At 36.3% G+C, this 21,297-nt stretch overlaps 1 protein-coding gene across 1 annotated transcript in view; it reads left to right on the plus strand.

Annotated features, from left to right (window-relative positions):
- The window catches only part of LOC125090549 (phospholipid-transporting ATPase ABCA3-like), a 196,657-nt gene that overhangs the window by 53,567 nt on the left and 121,793 nt on the right, over positions 1-21,297 (plus strand). Inside the window, exons 11-12 of the mRNA XM_047713324.1 lie at positions 928-1,065; positions 7,991-8,102. Coding sequence (XP_047569280.1) covers positions 928-1,065; positions 7,991-8,102 — 250 coding nt within the window. The remainder of the gene's footprint in view (positions 1-927; positions 1,066-7,990; positions 8,103-21,297) is intronic.

Genomic DNA, 21,297 nt, shown 5'->3' on the forward strand with positions numbered 1-21,297 from the left:
AATCTTAAAAAAAATAGAATTGTTAGAATAGGATTTTCTTTTCATATTGTTCATAGCTCCCAACTGATGTATACATGTTGATCTTGTATCTTGCCTTTTTGCTGAATTTGTTTATTAGCTCTAATAGTGTATATTAGGAGAGGATTCTTTGGGCACATCAGTATGTAGAATCACATTATCTTCAAATATAGGTAGTTTTACTTCTTTCTTTCCAGTTTGGATATCTTTTATTTCTGTGAATAGCAAGGATGAAAGCAGGCCCTTGTCTTATTCCTGATTTTAGAGGAAAAACTTAAGTCTTTCACTATTGAAGACTAAGCTGTGGTTTTTTTCATAAGTTCCCTGATGAATGTCAAGAAACTGTTCCTAGTTTTCCAAGTGTTTTTTTTTATCATGAAACACTTTGTCAGAGGCTTTATTTGTATCAGTTGAAATGATCATGTTCCATTTGTTCTATTAGTGTGATATATTTCGTTGATTGGTTTTTGTATGTTAAACCACTCTGAATTCCTAGGATAAATCCCACTTTGCCATGATGAATATTCCTTTTGATATGCTATTAGATTTACTTTACAAGTATTTTTTGAAGATTTTAAAATCTATATTAGTAAGGGGTATTGGTCTGTAGTTTATTTTCCTTATGATGTCTTTGTCTGACTTTGGAGTTTGCTTTTCAAGTAATACTGAGCTCATAGAATGAGTTAGAAAGTGTTCCTTTCTCTTACATTTTTGAAAGGCTTAGAGAACAATTTTTGTTAACTGTTGTTTAAATGCTTAGTACCAGTGATGATATCTGGTCCTGGACTTTTCTTTGTAGGCACATTTTGATTACTAAATCAGTCATTTTATTCATTATAGATGTGTTCAGATGAAATGCTTCATTTCTGAAAGCTCATCCTAGTAATTACATTTTGGCTTTCTTTGTAGCACTCCTATTGGTTTGGTGCACCAAAAATTAGAAGAAGAAAAGAAGAGATGAAAAACTGTGGGGAAACTCCAAACAAGTATTTTGAGCCTGAACCTAGTACTTTGGTGGCAGGTATCCAGATCAAACATTTGCACAAGGTATTTGTTTCAAAGGTCTCTTTTTCCTGCAAAGACTGAAAGCCATATACTGTGCCCTGGATTTGTAACTGGCCATTTCTAGAAAACAAATAATATGCTTAATAACGAATGTGTCATAATCAGTATAATTGTAATTTAAGAGACATCCATAGAATGCATAGATATATCTTTACAATATAGTATTTACTTCATTATGCTTTTAATCTCCTCTGATGGGCTTGGCAACAAGTGATATTTCAATTTTGTAATAAATTCTGTGAAGAAAATAAGCTAGGTACCTTAGTAACATCTGAGTGTAAGTGCAGAGGATGACACTAAATGTAGTTAAAGAGAAATCTCTCTGAGGAGATGACCTTTGAGCTGAGATCTGAAGAATGAGTAGAGCTAATTTTTTTGAAAAGCTAAGTAAGAAAAGAATAATACCCATAGTCAGCAAATAGCAAATTCAATGAACTGAGGTGAGAAAGATCTCCATGTATTTGAGGAGCAAAAAGAAGTCAGTATATTTTGAGGCAAAAGAATGATAGTAAATAGCTTAATTGGAAAGCCATTGATTGGTGATCACTAGAGGAATATGATACACGTGTTTTAAAGATCATTTTGGCTACAGTATGGAAAACAGGGTGTTGAAGGGTGGGGAGTTGAAAAGGAAAAGAATGGGAAAAAGAAGACTGGATGCTACTTTTTATAAGAAATAAGAATTAGATAAGGGTTGTGGAAGTGTATATGAACAAATGGATAGATCCAAGAGATTGCCAACAGAACTGAGAATACTGGGGGGTGGGAGGACACTGAAGGAAGAGGAGTAAACTAGAATAATTCCTAGAATGAGAAACTAGACTAGCATGTTAAAAACAGCAAGTCTGTCATTTACCAAGTTGTAGTAGATTCTCTTAAATAAATGTTTCTTGTTTCCTGTGCTCCCTTAGGACAATTCCTGAAGACGATATGTGATTTGTTGTTGTTGTTGTTGTTGTTTTGTTTTTTAATTTTCACAGCTTTTCTTGTTTCACTGGGGAGTGGGTCTGTGGACCCACTTTTCATGCTGATTTCCTAGCAGTAAAACTCCATAGTTTGGCTATTATGGACATTGCTGCTATAAACATTCATGTGCATGTGCCCCTTTGTATCACTACATTTGTAATTTTGGGGTAAACACCCAGCAGTGCTATTGGTGGCTCATAGGTCAGCTCTATTTTCAACTTTTTTGAGGAACCGTCATGCTGTTTTCCAGAGTGGCTGTACCAGCTTGCATTCCCATCAGCAGTGTAGGAGGGTTCCCCTTTCTCCACCTTCTTGCCAACATCTGTTGTTTCCTGACTTGTTAATTTTAGCCATTCTGACTGGTGTGAGGTGATATCTCACGGTGGTTTTGATTTGTATTTCCCTGATGCCAAGTGATGTTGAGGATTTTTTTCATGTGTCTGTTGGCCAGTTGGATGTCTTCTTTGCAGAAATGTCTGTTAATGTCTTCTGCCCATTTCCTGATTAGATTACTTGTTCATTGGGTATTCAGTTTGATAAGTTATTTATAGATTTTTGGATACTAGCCCTTTATCTGATACGTCATTTACAAATATCTCAAATATTTGCTGTTGTGATAACTCAGTAAGCGCAGAGTAGATATATCAAATATCTCCCATTCTGTTGGTTGTCTTTTGGTTTTGTCGATTTTTCCTTTGCTGTGCAAAGCTTTTGATCTTGATGAAGTCCCAATTGTTGATTTTTGCCCTGCTTCCCTGGCCTTTGGCAATGTTTCTAGAAAGAAATTGCAGCATCTGAGGTCCAAGAGGTTATTGCCTCTGTTCTCCTCAAAGATTTGGATGGATTCCTCTCTCACATTGAGGTCTTTCATCCATTTGGAGTCTATTTTCGTGTGTGGTGTAAGGAAATGGTCCAGTTTCATTCTTCTGCATGGCGGCTGTCCAATTTTACCAAAAGCATTTGTTGAAGAGGCTGTCTTTTTTCCATTGGATATTTTTTCCTGCTTTGTTAAAGATTAGTTGACCATAGAGTTGAGGGTCCATTTCTGGGCTGTCTATTCTATTCCAGTGATCTATGTGTTTGTTTTTGTGCCAGTACCATACTGTCTTGCAGATTACAGCTTTGCAATAGAGTTTGAAGTCTGGAATTGTGATACTGCCAACTTTGGTTTTCTTTTTCAACATTCCTCTGGCAACTTGAGCTCTTTTCTGGTTCCATATAAATTTTAGAATTATTTGTTCTATTTCTTTGAAAAAAATTGATGGTATTTTGATAGGGATTGCATTAAATGTGTAGATTGCTTTAGGTAGCAGAGACATTTTCACAATATTTGTTCTTCCAATCCATGAGCATGGAACATTTTTCCTTCACTTTGTGTCTTCCTCAGTTTCTTTCATGAGGACTTTATAGTTTTCTGAATACAGATTCTTTGCCTCTTTAGTTAGGTTTATTCCTAGGTATCTTATGGTTTCGGATACAGTTGTAATGGGATTGACTCCTTAATTTCTCTGTCTTCTGTCTTGCTGTTGGTATAGAAATGCAACTGATTCCTGCACATTGATTGTATAACCTGACACTTTACTGAATTCCTATATGAGTTCTAGCAGTTTGGGATGGAATCTTTTGGGCTTTCCACATAAAGTATCATATCAGCAGCAAAGAGTGAGAGTTTGACTTCTTCTTTGCCAATTCAGATGCCTTTTATTTCTTTTTTTCGTCTCATTGATGAGGCTAGGACTTCGAGTACTATGTTGAATACCAGTGGTGACAGTAGACAGCCCTGCCGTGTTCCTGACCTTAGGGGAAAAGCTCTCAGTGTTTCCCCATTGAGAATAATATTCGCTGTGGGTTTTTCATAGATGGCTTTGATGATATTGAGGAATCTACCCTCTATGCCTACACTGTGGAGAGTTTTGATCAGGAAGCGATGCTTGCTTTGTCAAATGCTTTTTCAGCATCTATTGAGAGTAACATATGGTTCTTGTTCTTTCTTTTATTAATGTATTGTATCACATTGATTGATTTGCAGATGTTGAACCAACCTTGCAGCCCCAGAATAAATCCCACTTGGTTGTTGTGAATAATACTTTTAATGACTTGTTGGATCCTATTAGCTAGTATTTTGGTGACAATTTTTGCATCCATCTTCATCAGGAGTATTGGTCTGTAATTCTCCTTTTTGAAGGGGTCTTTGTCTGGTTTTGGGATGAAGGTAATGCTGGCCTCATAAAGTGAGTTTGGAGGTTTTCCTTCCATTTCTATAGTTTCGGGAGAGTATGTATTAATTCTTCTTTAAATGCTTGGTAGAATTCCCCTGGGAAGCCATCTGGTCCTGGGCTCTTGTTTGTTGGGAGATTTTTGATTACTGCTTCAATCTCTTTACTGGTATGGGTCTTTTCAGGTTTTCTATTTCTTCCTGATTCTGTTTTGGTAGTTTATAGACCTATAAACTTATAGGTCTCTAGGAATGCGTCCATTTCTTCCAGATTGTCAAATTTGCTGGTGTAAAGTTGATCAAAATATGTTCTTATAATTGTTTGTATTTCTTTGTGTTGGTTGTGATCTCTTTTCATTCATGATTTTATTTATTTGGGTCCTTTCTCTTTTCTTTTTGATAAGTCTGGCCAAGGGTTTATCAATCTTATTCATTCTTTCAAAGAACCAGCTCCTGTTCTTTTGGTTTCTATTTCATTGCTTTCAGCTCTGATCTTTATTATTTCTCTTCTCCTGCTGGATTTGGGCTTTCTTTGTGTTCTTCCTCCAGCTCCTTTAGGTGTAGGGTTAGGTCGTGTACTTGAGACCTTTCTTGTTTCTTGAGAAAGACTGTATCTCTATATATTTTCCTCTCAGGACCACCTTTGCTGTGTCCCACATATTTTGAACAGTTGTGTTTTCATTTTCATTTGTTTCCAGGAATTTTTTCAATTCTTCTTTAATTTCCTGGTTGGCCCATTCATTCTTCAGTAGGATCCTCTTTAGCCTCCATGTATTTGAGTTCTTTCCAACTTTCCTCTTGTGATTGAGTTCTAGTTTCAGAGCATTGTGGTCTGAAAATATGCAGAGAATGATCCCAAACTTTTTTTTTTTAATTTTTATTTTCAGCAAAACAGTATTCATTATTTTTGCACCACACCCAGTGCTCCATGCAATCCGTGCCCTCTACAATACACCACCTGGTGCCCCCGACCTCCCACCCCCCACCCCTTCAAAATTCTCAGATCGTTTTTCAGAGTCCATAGTCTCTCATGGTTCACCTCCCCTTCCAATTTCCCTCAACTCCTTCTCCTCTCCATCTCCCCTTGTCCTCCATGCTATTTGTTATGCTCCACAAATAAGTGAAACCATATGATAATTGACTCTCTCTGCTTGACTTATTTCACTCAGCATAATCTCTTCCAGTCCCGTCCATGTTGCTACAAAACTTGGGGATTCATCCTTTCTTTCTTTTTTTTTTTTTTAAAGCTTTATAAACATATATTTTTATCCCCAGGGGTAAAGGTGTGTGAATCGCCAGGTTTACACACTTCACAACACTCACCATAGCACATACCCTCCCCAATATCCATAACCCCACCCCCTCTCCCAACCCCCTCCCCCCATCAACCCTCAGTTTGTTTTGTGAGATTAAGAGTCACTTATGGTTTGTCTCCCTCCCAATCCCATCTTGTTTCATTTACTCTTCTCCTACCCCCCCAACCCCCCATGTTGCATCTCCTCTCCCTCATATCAGGGAGATCATATGATAGTTGTCTTTCTCCGATTGACTTATTTCGCTAAGCATGATACCCTCTAGTTCCATCCACGTCGTCGCAAATGGCAAGATTTCATTTCTTTTGATGGCTGCATAGTATTCCATTGTATATATATACCACATCTTCTTTATCCATTCGTCTGTAGATGGACATCTAGGTTCTTTCCATAGTTTGGCTATTGTAGACATTGCTGCTCTAAACATTCGGGTGCACGTGCCCCTTCGGATCACTACGTTTGTATCTTTAGGGTAAATACCCAGCAGTGCAATTGCAGGGTCATAGGGTAGTTCTATTTTCAACATTTTGAGGAACCTCCATGCTGTTTTCCAGAGTGGTTGCACCAGCTTGCATTCCCACCAACAGTGTAGGAGGGTTCCCCTTTCTCCGCATCCTCGCCAGCATCTGTCATTTCCTGACTTGTTAATTTTAGCCATTCTGACTGGTGTGAGGTGATATCTCATTGTGGTTTTGATTTGTATTTCCCTGATGCCGAGTGATATGGAGCACTTTTTCATGTGTCTGTTGGCCATCTGGATGTCTTCTTTGCAGAAATGTCTGTTCATGTCCTCTGCCCATTTCTTGATTGGATTCTTTGTTCTTTGGGTGTTGAGTTTGCTAAGTTCTTTATAGATTTTGGACACTAGCCCTTTATCTGATATGTCATTTGCAAATATCTTCTCCCATTCTGTCAGTTGTCTTTTGGTTTTGTTACCTGTCTCCTTTGCTGTGCAAAAGCTTTTGATCTTGATAAAATCCCAAAAGTTCATTTTTGCCCTTGCTTCCCTTGCCTTTGGTGATGTTCCTAGGAAGATGTTGCTGTGGCTGAGGTCAAAGAGGTTGCTGCCTGTGTTCTCCTCAAGGATTTTGATGGATTCCTTTCTCACATTGAGATCCTTCATCCATTTAGGATTTTCCACATGAAGTATCATGCCGTCTTCGAAGAGTGAGAGTTTGACTTTTTCTTTGCCAGTTTGCTTTTTATTTCTTTTCATTGTCTGATTGCTGAGGCTAGGACTTCTAGTACTGTGTTGAACAGCAGTGGTGAGAGTGGGCATCCCTGTCATGTTCCTGACCTTAGGGAAAATCTCTCAGTTTTTCCCCATTGAGAATGATATTTGCTGTGGACTATTCATGGATGGCTTTTATGATATTCAGGTATGTTCCCTCTATCCCTGTATTTTGAAGAATTTTAATCAAGAAAGTATGCTGTATTTTGTCAAATGCTTTTTCTGCATCAATTGAGAGGATCATATGGTTCTTGTCCTTTCTTTTATTAATGTGGTGTATCATATTGATTGATTTGCAAATGTGAACTACCCTGACATCCCAGGAATAATCCCACCTGGTCATGGTGAATAATCTTTTTAATATAGTGTTGGATCCTATTGGGTAGTATCTTAGTGAGAATTTTGGCATCCATGTTTATCAGGGATATTGCTCTATAATTCTTCTTTCTGACGGGTTTTTGTCTGGCTTTGGGATCAAGGTAATGCTGGCTTCATAGAGTTTGAAAGTGTTCCTTCCATTTCTATTTTTTGAAACAGCTTCAGAAATTAATAAATGTATTAATTCTGCTTAGAATCTCAAGAATTTCTGGGCATGCTCTTGTGAATCACCAAACTTCTGGCTGAAATCATAGCATCAGTGGCAACTTCTATGAAGTTTCCTAGCTCTTACTACAATTGAATAAGCCCGTAATTACTATATTACACTCTTCCAACATAGACTATAGAAAGGCTCCATTTTCCTTACCAAATCACACCTATTTTGCCTAACATACAAACTCAGTGACCTACAAATGTTGTTCATTGTTCACATTATCTTTTTTCACAAGTTTGATAGTATAACGTTGCTTTTTTTTTTTTTTTACTTCTTTATTGAACTATAGTTGACTCACAATGTTACATTAGCTTCAGGTGGACAACATAGTTATTTGACTAGTCTGTATGTTATGTTGCGCTTACCACCAGCAAGCTACCACCTGTTATCCTACAATGCTATTATAGTACCATTGACCATATCCTCTGTACTATACCTTTCATGCCCATGACTTGCATAACTGGAAACCTGTACATCCTACCTTCACCTGTTTTATAATGTTGTTTCTTCTAAGGGTAGAGTATTTGAGTGTTTTGTCTTTCATAAGTGATAGTGACAGATAACAATTTATTCTTTCTTTTATCTCACAGGAATTTGGTGACAAAGTAGTAGTAAACAACATGTCTTTGAATTTATATAAGGGGCAAATCACTATTCTTCTAGGACAAAATGGGGCAGGAAAAACCACAGTCTTGTCTCTTCTTGTAGGTATGTATTTATTTCTGTTTAGAGCAGAAGTCAGGTTCCTTCTAAGGCTTCAAACCAATCAGCACCTTGTGGTATTGAGTATGTTATTATTTCAGTGTTGCAGTTTTTATTACACTTTAATTATTTAAAACCAAGATGCCCTTGGTAATGTAATAAATTGATTCATTTATTCAATGAAAATATTTATATGCCTATCCTTTTATAGGAATTGGTAATACAGTGGGTAATACAGTGATGATTACAGGGTTGTTAACCTCAATTTTGTATGCTGGTGGAGATATAGGAAAGAAACTTGAAACTAACATCGTAAGTGTAAAAGGAGATGTGATATGTGGCATGCTGTTCACCTTATGAAATGCAACATAACCTGTCTTGGGGGTGGTGAGAAAAGGGGTGTCATCAAATCTGAGACAAATAGGATATCTAAAGGTCCATGAATGGAACCAAAGAATATTATAGACATAAGCAAAGACTAGGAGACTTGAAAGGAGGGAACTGACTAGATCAGAGATAGAATTTGAATAATAGCAAAAGATAAAGCTAGAGGAATAATGAAGAGGTCAAATCATGAAAGGTTTGAGGGAAGCCATGCTATGAAGATTAGAATTTATGCTGACCGCAATAAGAAGCCATGGGAGAATATTTTATATAGGTTTGTATGTTAGACGCACTGCATTCACCAGAAGGGAAGAATGGATAAGGAGTACTATGGACAATTAGAATCATGAATCCCATGTTGTGTGTGAGGTTAGCATAAGTTCTAGAGGCTGGAACAGGGCTGAGCCTAGTAGTTGAAATATAATAACCTCCCCTTTGAAACTAAAATGATGCCAAAACTAGCTCAGGAGGGCAGACACTACCTGCATTCTCTGCTATTTTATATATTTGAACTGATTTCCTTTAGGTCTCTTTTAAACCTCTTCTTAATAACATGGCTACCTAGGTAGTATCACAAGGTTATGATTTGAATTGTCATTAACTTCATGATAATATATGCATTATATATAGTTGATATGCTTTACATGTTATCTTGGAACACACTCCACGTTCTACATGTAATGACAGAATGCATATAATGCACTTTTCCATCTGTATATGCTCATGCCCTTTCTCTCAATGGGAGTGCCTGAACTATCTGTCCACCTATCGAAATCCTATTCATATACCGAGAGTGAGCTCAGAAGCAACCATTAGGAGCAAATTCTCAGAGATGGTAACTCCCAAGTTCTGGTCCCTTCATAGACAAGATATATGTAAACAAGCACAAAATGTCAGAACCAATTTTGCCAGAACTCAGGAAACAGGAAAAGACTTACAGCAATTAAATAAGACTAAGTGAAGATAGAGGTAACTTAGAAGCAGAAGGTGAGAGTCACATCAGAAATATGGTGAACTTGGAAGCTCCAGACCCTCCTCCCCATAGAGACACTAAGTTAACAATAATATGCAGACAAACATACCTTTTTAAAAACTCCAAAAACAAGTTAGGATGCTGTAGCATGCAAATGTATGCATGTCAAATACCTAAAAGGGCAGGAACCTTAAGGCTTTTTCTCACCCCAACCCCTCTCCTAGCATGGCATGGCACAATGAGGAGGAAATGTGCCAATTCCAAGCTCCTCCCTTGGGACAGAAAGAAAAGACTAGAACTTATATCCAATGTTCTGGCTTGTCTAGGGACTGCCCAAGGGACTGGTTTCTGCTTTGCCTAATGGAGATCTAATGGGAGTGGCAATGTATTATGTATGGATGACAGTTTGGAAGTCACAGTAAAACACAGGCAAATGCTGCAGCACTTTAAAGTATTTTAAGGCAGCAGGAAATGTGCAATTCCCCAGTCAGATGCCAAGGAAGCAACAGAAAATATGCAGAGAACTACAAAAGAAACACAATCTCCAAGCTGCTTAAGGAAATTAAGATAGTTTAGAGTGGCCGTATATAGCAGAATGAAAACATATGCAAAACCCCAAAGACTCATCCCCAGAAAATATTTTAAGGTCCCAAAACCTCTAGCTGGGGTGATGGGTGAAGGACTTGCCATGCATGAAGCTAGTCCATAAATACTATGACAGATGTCTGTTTTTAAATATTTAAATCTCAATGAAACATAAGGCATACAAAACACACACACACACACGGAAGCCTGCCCCAAGGTAACAAAATAAAGCACTAGAACATGACCCTTAAGAAACACAGATCTCTGAATTACCTGGCAAAAAGTCATTTTAAGATATTCAGTGACCTAAAAGAGAACACAGACAACAAAATGAAATGAGGAAAATTATGCATGAACAAAATACTAACAGAGGTAGAAGTAATTTTTTAAAAACCCACACAAATCTTGAATATGGAAAATATAAGAACTAATTTGAAAATTGTTATTAGAGGGTTTCAACAGCAGAGTTGAGCAGGTAGGAAAATGAACTAGCAAACTTGAAGATAGGCTATTTGCAATTATTAAGTCAGAGGAGTGAAAAGAAAAAAGAATGAAGAAAAGTGAAGAAGGCTAAATGACTTATGGGATATCAAGTGAGCCACTGTATGCACTATGAAAGTCCCAGAAAATAAGCAAGAGAAAGGGACAGAGTATTTATTTGAAAAAATAATGTCTGAAAACTTACCAAATTTGAGGGGGGGGTAAAATAGACATACAAATTCAAGAAAGTCAGCAAATTGCAAGTAGAGTAATTGTGAAAGAAACCCATAAATGAGACACATTATAATCACACTAAAAATTCAAAGAATGAAAATCCTGAAAGAAGCAAGAGAAAAGTGACTCTTCAATTGCACTTGATGCTCTTCAAGACTTAGAGAGGATTTGTCAGTGAAACCTTGCAGGTCAGAGTGTAGTAGGATATTATATTCAAAGTGCTGAAAGAAAAAACAACTACAACCAAGAAAACTATATCTGTCAAAACTTTGAAAAGTGAAGGGAAAATTCAGATTTTCCTAATTCAGCAGAAGCTGAAAGAATGAATTACCATGAGACATCTTCTGTAAGAAATTATGAAGGGAGTCATTCAAGTTGAAATTCAGGACACTAGACAGGTACAAAGCCATATAAAAATATAAATTTCTCTAATAAAGGTAAATATGTGAGTAAATACAGAAATATGTTATTGTAATTTGGGTGCATAAATTCACTTTTAACTCATATAGAACTTAAAAACATAAAAATAATTATAAATATATGTTAATGAGTACACAGTATATAAAGGTGTAATTTATGACATCAGAAAATAAAGTGGAAGGACAAGGCTATGAACAAAGTTATTGTCAATTTAAAATTGATCATTATCATTTTAAGATATTTACATTAATCCTTATGGTAGTCACAAAGAAGATCTATAGAATATACACAAAGGAAGGCAGGCAGCAAAAGCAGTAGTGAGAAGCAAAATGCTACAGACAGAAAGTAATTAATAAAATGGCAATAGTAAGTCCTTCCCTGACAATAATTACTTTTAAAATAAATGGATTAGGGGCGCCTGGGTGGCTCAGTGGGTTAAGCCGCTGCCTTCGGCTCAGGTCATGATCCCAGGTCCTGGGTTCGAGCCCCACATTGGGCTTTCTGCTCGGCGGGGAGCCTGCTTCCTCCTCTCTCTCTGCCTGCCTCTCTGCCTACTTGTGATTTCTCTCTGTCAAATAAATAAATAAAATCTTTAAAAAAAAATAAATGGATTAAATTACCCAATCAGGGGTACCTGGGTGGTTCAGTTGGTTTAGTGTCTGCCTTCAGCTCAGATCTTGATTCAAGAGTCCTGGGATCTATATCGGGTTCACTGCTCAGTGGGGAGCCTGCATCTTCCTCTCCCTCTTTACCTCTCCCTGCTTGTGCTCTCTCACACTCTCTCTCTCAAATAAATAAAATCTTTAACAATAAATGAAATAAATAAATAACCCAATCAAAGGATATAGATTGACTAAATAGATTTTTTATTTTTATTTTTTAAAGATTTTATTTATTTGTCAGAGAGAGAGGGAGAGAGAGCAAGCACAGGCAGACAGAATGGCAGGCAGAGGCAGAGGGAGAAGCAGGCTCCCGCCGAGCAAGGAGCCTGATGTGGGACTCGATCCCAGGACGCTGGAATCATGACCTGAGCCGAAGGCAGCTGCTTAACCAACTGAGCCACCCAGGTGTCCCTAAATAGATTTTTTAAAAAGGATACAGATACATCCTGTCTGCAAGAGAATCCCTTGAAATCTAAGGACACACATAATCAAGTAAATAGATTAAAAAATATGCAAATGATGATCAGAGTAGAGGTAATGATACCAAATCAAACACTGAATGGGAAAATATAACAATTATAAATATATATTTATCAAACATGAGAGTTTCTTTCTTTCTTTCTTTCTTTCTTTCTTTCTTTCTTTCTTTCTTTCTTTCTTTTTCTTTTCAACAGAGAGATAGCACAAGTAGGCAGAGCAGCAGGCAGAGGGAGAGGGAGAAGCAAGGGAGAGGGAGCTGAGCAGGGAGCCCAATGCAGGGCTGGATCCCAGGACTCTGGGATCATGACCTGAGCTGAAGGCAGACACTTAACAGACTGAGCCACTCAGAGTTCTTTAAAAATGAAGCAAATATTGGAGAAATAAAGAGAGAAGTAGTAGCACAATAATAGTAGGAAACTTTAATACTCCCCTTCAATGATATATGGAATTTGACAAAACTCTTTAAGAAAATAGAGATCTTTAACAACAGTTGGACCCAGCAGACATGTACTAAACACTCGACCCAACAACAGCAGAATATACATTATTCTCAATAAGACATGGTATGTTCTCCAGGAGTGATCACATGTTGTTTTGTATACAAATGTTACAAAACAAATCTTAACTAATTTGAAAATAATGAAATTATACAAAGTATCTTTTCCAGTCACAATAGAAACTATAAATCAATGAAGAGAAGGATAATTGGAAAACCCACAAATATGTGGAAATTAAACAACACACCCTTAACCAATGGGTCAAAAGTGGAATCACAAAATAGAAAGTATGTTGAGAAAATTTAAAATGAAAACACAACATAAAAAACTTACAGGATGCATCAAAAGCAGTGCAAAAATGGAATTCTAGCATTGTGAACACTTACATCAAAAAAAGAGGATTCCTATGTATCTTATGGTTCTTGGTGATATAGTAAATGGAATCGATTCTCTAATTTCCCTTTCTATATTTTCATTGTTAGTGTATAAGAAAGCCACTGATTTCTGTACATTGACTTTGTATCCTGCCACGTTGCTGAATTGCTGTATGAGTTCTAGTAGTTTGGGGGTGGAGTATTTTGGGCTTTCCATATAAAGAATCATGTCATCTGCAAAGAGAGAGAGTTTGACTTCTTCATTGCCAATTTGGATACCTTTTATTTCTCTTTGTTGTCTGACTGCTGTTGCTAGGACTTCTAATACTATGTTGAACAAGAGTGGTGAGAGTGGGCATCCTTGTCGTGTTCCTGATCTCAGCAGGAAGGCTGCAAGCTTTTTCCCATTGAGGATGATATTTGCTGTGGGTCTTTCATAGATAGATTTTATGAAGTTCAGGAATGTTCCCTCTATCCCTATACTTTGAAGCATTTTAATCAGGAACGGATGCTGGATTTTGTCAAATGTTTTTTCTGCATCAATTGAGAGGACCATATGGTTCTTCTCTCTTCTCTTATTAATTTGTTCTATCACATTGATTGATTTGCGAATGTTGAACCATCCTTGTAGCCCAGGGATGAATCCCACCTGGTCATGGTGGATAATCTTTTTAATGTGCTGTTGGATCCTGTTTGCTAGGATCTTGCTGAGAATCTTAGCATCCATATTCATCAGTGATATTTGTCTGAAATTCTCCTTTTTGGTGGGGTCTTTGCCTGGTTTGGGGATCAGGGTAATGCTGGCTTCATAGAAAGAGTCTTGAAGTTTTCCTTCTGCTTCAGTTTTTTGAAACAGCTTCAGGAGAATAGGTGTTATTTCTTCTTTGAAAGTTTGGTAGAATTCCCCAGGGAATCCATCAGGTCCTGGCCTCTTGTTTTTTGGGAGGAACTACAGAACACTCATGAAAGAAATTGAAGAAGACACAAAAAGATGGAAGACCATTCCATGCTCTTGGATCGGAAGAATAAACCTTGTTAAAATGTCTATACTGCCTAGAGCAATCTATACTTTTAATGCCATTCCGATCAAAATTCCACTGGTATTTTTCAAAGAGCTGGAGCAAATAATCCAAAAATTTGTATGGAATCAGAAGAGACCCTGAATTGCTAAGGAAATGTTGAAAAACAAAAATACAACTGGGCGCATCACATTACCTGATTTCAAGCTTTACTACAAAGCTGTGATCACCAAGACAGCATGGTACTGGCATAAAAACAGACACATAGACCAGTGGAACAGAGTAGAGAGCCCAGATATGGACTCTCAACTCTATGGTCAAATCATCTTTGACAAAACAGGAAAAAATATAGAGTGGGAAAAAAACAGTCTCTTCAATAAATGGTGCTGGGAAAACTGGACAGCTATATGTAGAAGATTGAAACTCGACCATTCTCTTACACCATACACAAAGATAAACTCAAAATGGATGAAAGACCTCAACGTGAGCCAGGAATCCATCAGAATCCTAGAGGAGAACATAGGCAGTAACCTCTTCGATATCAGCCACAGCAACTTCTTTCAAGATATGTCTCCAAAGGCAAAGGAAACAAAAGCGAAAATGAACTTTTGGGATTTCATCAAGATCAAAAGCTTCTGCTCCGCAAAGGAAATAGTCAACAAAACAAAGAGGCAACCCACGGAATGGGAGAAGATATTTGCAAATGACAGTTCAGACAGGGGTTGATATCCAGGATCTATAAAGAACTCCTCAAACTCAACACACACAAAACAGATAATCATATAAAAAAATGGGCAGAAGATATGAACAGACACTTCTCCAATGAAGACATACAAATGGCTATCAGACACATGAAAAAATGTTCATCATCACTAGCCATCAGGGAGATTCAGATTAAACCCACATTGAGATACCACCTTACACCACTTAGAATGGCCAAAATTAGCAAAACAGGAAACAACATGTGTTGGAGAGGATGTGGAGAAAGGGGAACCCTCTTACACTGTTGGTGGGAATGCAATTTGGTGCAGCCACTTTGGAGAACAGTGTGGAGATTCCTCAAGAAATTAAAAATAGAGCTTCCCTATGACCCTGCAATTGCACTACCCCAAAGATACAGATGTAGTGAAAAGAAGGGCCATCTGTACCCCAATGTTTATAGCAGCAATGGCCACGGTTGCCAAATTGTGGAAAGAACCAAGATGCCCTTCAACGGATGAATGGATAAGGAAGATGTGATCCATATACACTATGGACTATTATGCCTCCATCAGAAAGGATGAATACCCAACTTTTGTAGCAACATGGACGGGACTGGAAGAGATTATGCTGAGAGAACTAAGTCAAACAGAGAGAGTCAATTATCATATGGTTTCACTTATTTGTGGAGCATAACAAATAGCATGTAGGACAAGGGGAGATGGAGAGGAGAAGGGAGTTGAGCGAAATTGGAAGGGGAGGTGAACCATGAGAGACTATGGACACCAAAAAACAATCTGAGGGTTTTGGAGGGGCGGGAGGTGGGAGGTTGGGGGAACCAGGTGGTGGGTATTAGAGAGTGCACGGATTGCATGGAGCACTGGGTGTGGTGCAAAAAACAATGAATACTGTTATGCTGGAAAGAAATTAAAAAAAAAGAGGAAAAATCTGATATTAATAAACTAACTGCATACTTTAAAGAACTAGAAAAAGAATAACAAACTAAACCTAAAGACAGTAGAAGGAAGAATAGAATAGAAATCACTGTGGAGATAAAATAGAGAATGGGAAGATAAGAGGAAAAAATAAAACTTAAGAACTGGTTTTTGAGGGACGCCTGGGGGACTCAGTCATTAAGCATTTGCCTTCAGCTCACATCATGATGCCAGGGTCCTGGGATTGAGCCCTGTACTGGGCTTCCCTGCTTGGTGGGAAGCCTGCTTCTCCCTCTCCCACTCCCCCTGCTTGTGTTCCCTCTCTTGCTGTGTCTCTCTCTGTTAAATGAATAAGTAAAATCTTTTAAGAAAGAAAAAGACTTGTTTTTTTTTTAAAAACCACAAAATTGAAAAAACTCAAATAATTAAAATAAAAATGGGATGTGGGATATTACCGCCTATGCCACAGTAATAAAATGGATCATGTTATGCTGAAAAAAAAAATAAAAGAAAATAAAACACTGTGAACAACTGTTTATTAGAAAACTTCATAACCTAGAAGAAATTGATAAATTCCTAGAAACATGCAATCCAGCAAGACTGAATCATAAGGAAATAGAAAATTTGAACACACCTATAACTACTAAGAGAATTGAACAGTAATGAAAAACCTCTTAAAAGAAAAGCTTAGGACCAGATGATTTCATTGGAGAATTCTACCAAACATTTAAAGAAAAATTAGTGCCAGTCCTCTTCAAATTCTTTGAAAAGATTAAAGAGGAGGGTACACTTATTACATCATTCTATAAGGCCAGTTATTACCCTTATACCAAAGTCAGACTAGGACACTACAAGATAAGAAAACTATGGGTCAATATCCCTGATCAACATAGATAGACAACTCAAAAACAAAACAAAACAAAACTACAAAGCAAAATTCAACAATACATTAAATGGGTCATATACCATGACCAAGTGGGATGAATTCCTGGAATGTAAGGATGGCTTGACATGCAAAATCAATGTAATACATCATGAATAGAATCAAGGACAAAAACCACATGATCATATCAATGATGCAGAAATTGATTTTTTGAATGTTGATTTTACATATAGCAACTTAACTGAATCATGTTCATCACAGAGCACATGTGTATGTGGAGTTAAGCTTTTATACATGTAATATCACACCATCTGCAAACAGATAGTTTACTTCTTTTTTTCCAGCTTGGATGCCTTTTATTTCTCCCCTAATTGCTTTGGCTATGCCCTCCAGTACTAGAAGTGGGACAGGAAGTGGTCCAGAAATGGGACAGGAAGAACCCTTACTTTGTTTCCAGTTATGGGAAAAGCTTTTAGTTTTCCTAAAGAATTATATTAGCTGTGGGCTTTTCATTTATGGTATTTTTATGCTGAGGAAATTTGCTTCTATTTCTAGTTCATTGAGGAAAAATGTCTTATACATTATCATGAAAGAGAGTTCAATTTTGCCACATGTTTTCTTTGCATCTCTTGAAATGATCATGTGATTTTTAAAAAATCATTCTGTGAATATCTTGTATCACATCAATTGATTCTTGAATATTGAGTCATCCTTACATCTCATGGGTAAATCCCACTTGGACATGGTATATGATCCTTTTAATGTGTTATTGAATTCAGTTTGCTTGTATTTTGTTGAGGACTTTTGAATCTATTTTCATCCGAGTTATTTGCCTTATAGTGTCTTTGTCTGGCTTTGGTGTTAGGGTAATGCTGGCCTCACAAAATGAGTTTGGAAGTATTCCCTCATTTTCAGTTTTTGGAAGAGTCCGAGAAGGGCTGGCACTAATTCTTCTCTTAAAGTTTGGTAAAGGGATGCCTGGGTGGCTCAGTCATTAAGTGTTTGCCTTTGGCTCAGGTCATGATCCTTGGGTCCTGGGATTGAGCCCTACCTCAGGCTCCCTGCTCAGCGGGCAGCCTGCTACTCCCTCTCATACTCTCCCTGCTTGTGTTCCCTTTTGCTGTGTCTCTCTCTGTCAAATAAATAAATAAAATCTTTAAAAAAATAAAATAAAAATTTGGTAGAATTCAGCAGTGAAGCCATCTGTCTTTGGGCCTTTGTCAGGAGGTTTTTGATTACTGTTTCAATCTCATTACTAGTAATAATTCAGTTTAGATTTTCAATTTCTTCATGATTCATTCTTGACAAATTTTATGTTTCTAGGAATTTATCTATTTTTTCTAGGTTATCCAGTTTGTTAGCTTGTAATTTTTCAGAGTAATTTCCTATAAACTTTTATTTTTGTGATATCATTTGCAATGTCTTTCCTAATTTTGAGGCTTCTGACTTTTTTTTTTAGTCTAGGTTTGTCAATTATGTTTATCTTTTCAAAAACCAACCTTACTTTCAGTGATTTCTTTTACTATTTTTCTAGTCTCCATTTTGGTTATTTTTGGGTAATCTTTTTTATTTCCTTCCTTCTGCAAACCTTGGAATTAGTGATTTTTCTAGTTTTTTGAGGTGTAAAGTTAGGATGTGTATTTTTTACCTTTTTTTTTATAATGAACACTTATCAGTATTAATTTCTTTTTTAGTGCTGTTTTTGCTGTATTCCATAGGTTTTAATATTTTGTATTTTCCTTTTTATTTGTCTCAAAATATTTTCTAACTTTCCTTTTCCCCCCCTTTTTTGAACAATTTGTTTTCCAGGAATGTTATGTTTAATTTCCACATTTATGAATTTTTAAATTTTTATTCTTTTGCTTCCTGGTTTCATCCTATTGTGGTTTGAAAAGATACTCAGTATATGACTTGAGTCTTAAATTTGTTATTTACAACTTAAAATTGTGTATGATACTTTGTGACTTAACATATGACATATCCTGGAGAATGTTTTATGTGCATTTGAAAAGATGTATATTTTCTGCTGTTAGAACACTTATTAGGTCCATTTGGTCTCTAGTGTTGTTCACTTCTGTTTCATCATTGATCATCTGTCTAGATGTTTTATCCATTATTGAAAGTGTGATATTGAAGTCTCCATGTAATATAATATTGCTACTATGTAATCTTCCCTGTAGTTCTGCCAATGTTTACTTAATATATGTAGGTGCTCTAATGTTGGACACATATATTTATAATTGTTATATCTTTCTGTAACTTTATTTATTATATGATATAACCGTTATATAATACTGTTCTCTGGCTCATGACATATTTTTTAAAGTCTATTTTGCCTAATAGAAGTATAGCCACCCCTGCTCTCTCTGGTTACCATTTACATTGAATATCTTTTTTCATGCCTTTCTTTTCTGCTTATATATGTCCTTAAATCTAAAGTTCCTTGTAGAATAACAAGTGATGGTGAGGATTTGGAGAAAGGGGAGACCTCTTACACTGTTGGTGGGAATGCAAGCTGGTATAGCCACTCTAGTAAACAGTATGGAGGTTCCTCAGGATGTTCAAAATAGAGCTACCCTATGACAGAGCAATTGCACTATGACTACTTATGAGTATTTAACCCAAAGATACAGATGTAGTGAAAAGAAGGGGCACCAGTACCCCAATGTTCATAGCAGCAATGCCCACAATGGCCAAACTGTGGAAGGAGCTGAGATGTCCTTCAATAGATGAATGGATAAAGAAGATATGGTGTATTTATACAATGTAATATTACTTAGACATCAGGATGAATATCTACCATTTACATTGACATGGATGGAACTAGAGGGGATTATGCTAAGTGAAATAAGTCAATCAGAGAAAGACAATTATATGGTTTCACTAGTGTGGAACATAAGGAATAATGCAGAGGATGAAAGGGGTGAGGGGGGGAAACTGGGAAGAAATCAGAGAGGGAGATAAACCATATGAGACTCTTGACTCCAGGAAGCAAACTGAAGGTTGTGGAAAGGGAGGTATTTGGAAGGGTGAGGTAGCTGGGTGATGGGCGTTAAAGAAGGCATGTGATATGATGAGCACTGGGTGATATACTCAAGTAATGAACATTATATCAAAAACTAATGATGTACTACTATACCTTGGCTAATTGAATTTAAATAAAAAGTAAAGGTCCTTGTAGAGAGCATTATAGTTAGGTATTGTTAGTTTATCCATTTTGGCCACTCTATCTTTTTAGGTCTTTGCATTTAAACTTAAAGTAGTTATTAATAGGGAAGGGCTCGCCATTGCCATTTTAAAAATTGTCTTTCCTACAGTTCTTTTGCCCTCTACTTTTTTCTTTCATAAATATATATATATATTTATTTTATACATATATATAATATATATATATTATCTTATATTAGGTACTTTGATTTGTTTCTCTTTGTGTTTTATGTTTATTCTGTAGGTATTTCCTTTATGGTTACCTTGGAACTTACATAAAATATTTTATAGTTATAATATTCTACTTAAATTAGTAACAACTGACCTTTAATCACAAACAGAACTCAATTTTATTTCTTCCACATGAACATGCTTTATGTTAATGTCACAAAATACTTCTTTTTTATGTTGTATGCTGATGAACATTTTTATGTGTATAGTATTTTAATACTTTTGTCTTTTAATTTTTATACAAAAAAATGAGTGATTTACTCACCACTATTTTACATGTATTATACTCACCATAGCATTATAGTGTTCTGTATTTGTCTACATTATTTACCTTTACAATGAGTTTTATATTTTAATATGCTTTCATATTACCATTTAGCATCCTTATGTTTCATCCTGAAGAACTCTTAACATTTCTTGTAATGGAGGTCTCCTAGTAATGAACTCTCAACTTTTGTTATTCTGGTAGTCTTAATTGCTTGTTATTCTTTCATTTTTGAAAGATAGTTTTGCTAGGTAATAATGATTCAACAGTTCTCTACATCACTCAGTGCTCATCACAGTAAGTGTAGTCCTTTTTTAATCTTAATTCCATGGTAGTTAACATACAGTGCTATATTAGTTTTAGCTGTACAATACAGTGATTCATCAGTCCCATATATTACTCAGTTCTCATCAAGGTCTTCATCTTTTTCTTGATTAAGTATTGTGTTGCTGTAAACCTTTGAATACTTTTCTGAGTTTAGCAAGTTGATTCTGGTAGTTTTTGCCCTTTTTTTTCCTTTGTATAGAAAAACAGGTGCTTCTTTACTTCCCTGATCTTCCACTATCATTGTCATTTAAAACACCTTAAAATGTAAGAATTTGAGTAATGATATGAGAAGGAAGGAACCTAATGAAAGTAAAATTCTAAATTTTTCATATCTTTTCAATAAGGCTTTCTTAATTATTTATAAAATATTAATGTTATTACTATGTAACATGATAGTTTGTGTTCAGTTTTTAAAGAACGTAATTTTATATTGAAATTTCCTTATGTGATGTAGTCTTTATATATATTATTTCCAAGGCCACATTGTATTTTTAGTAGTTACATAGTATTCTTTTTAATAGCCATATGGTAGTCTTTTAA

This window comes from Lutra lutra, chromosome 18, assembly GCF_902655055.1.
Source record: "Lutra lutra chromosome 18, mLutLut1.2, whole genome shotgun sequence".
Lineage (NCBI taxonomy): Eukaryota > Metazoa > Chordata > Mammalia > Carnivora > Mustelidae > Lutra > Lutra lutra.